Genomic DNA, 207 nt, shown 5'->3' with positions numbered 1-207 from the left:
TTCTTTCTTTCTTTCTTCCTTCACTCACCCAATGAAGATGCCTCTAGAAGAGCAAAGAGAGAGAGCAAAGCTTTTTGCGCATTCCTCCATAGATATTTCGATGATCCCTCGCGCGGATCTACCTAACTAGACCCAGTGCCAGAATACATCTGGATACAGACAGGCTAAGCACGTTGAAAGTGTAGAAAGGCAAAAAGAAAAAGAAAG

The 207-nt window shown here is 43.0% G+C and overlaps 1 protein-coding gene across 1 annotated transcript in view; it reads right to left on the bottom strand.

The window, feature by feature from the left end:
* Nucleotides 1–138: 138 nt before the first annotated feature.
* The window catches only part of CSUI_005837 (lipase maturation factor), a gene marked incomplete at its 3' end in the record, with an annotated part of 8894 nt that continues 8825 nt past the window's right edge, over nt 139–207 (bottom strand). The window contains exon 8 of the mRNA XM_068066005.1: nt 139–164. Within this exon, the coding sequence (XP_067922020.1) occupies nt 139–164 (26 nt within the window). The remainder of the gene's footprint in view (nt 165–207) is intronic.

The sequence above is a fragment of the Cystoisospora suis genome (assembly GCF_002600585.1).
Source record: "Cystoisospora suis strain Wien I chromosome Unknown contig_2843, whole genome shotgun sequence".
NCBI classification, from domain to species: Eukaryota; Apicomplexa; class Conoidasida; order Eucoccidiorida; family Sarcocystidae; genus Cystoisospora; species Cystoisospora suis.
Note: the sequence above shows the minus strand (reverse complement) of the source record. Positions and strands in the feature narration are given on the sequence as shown.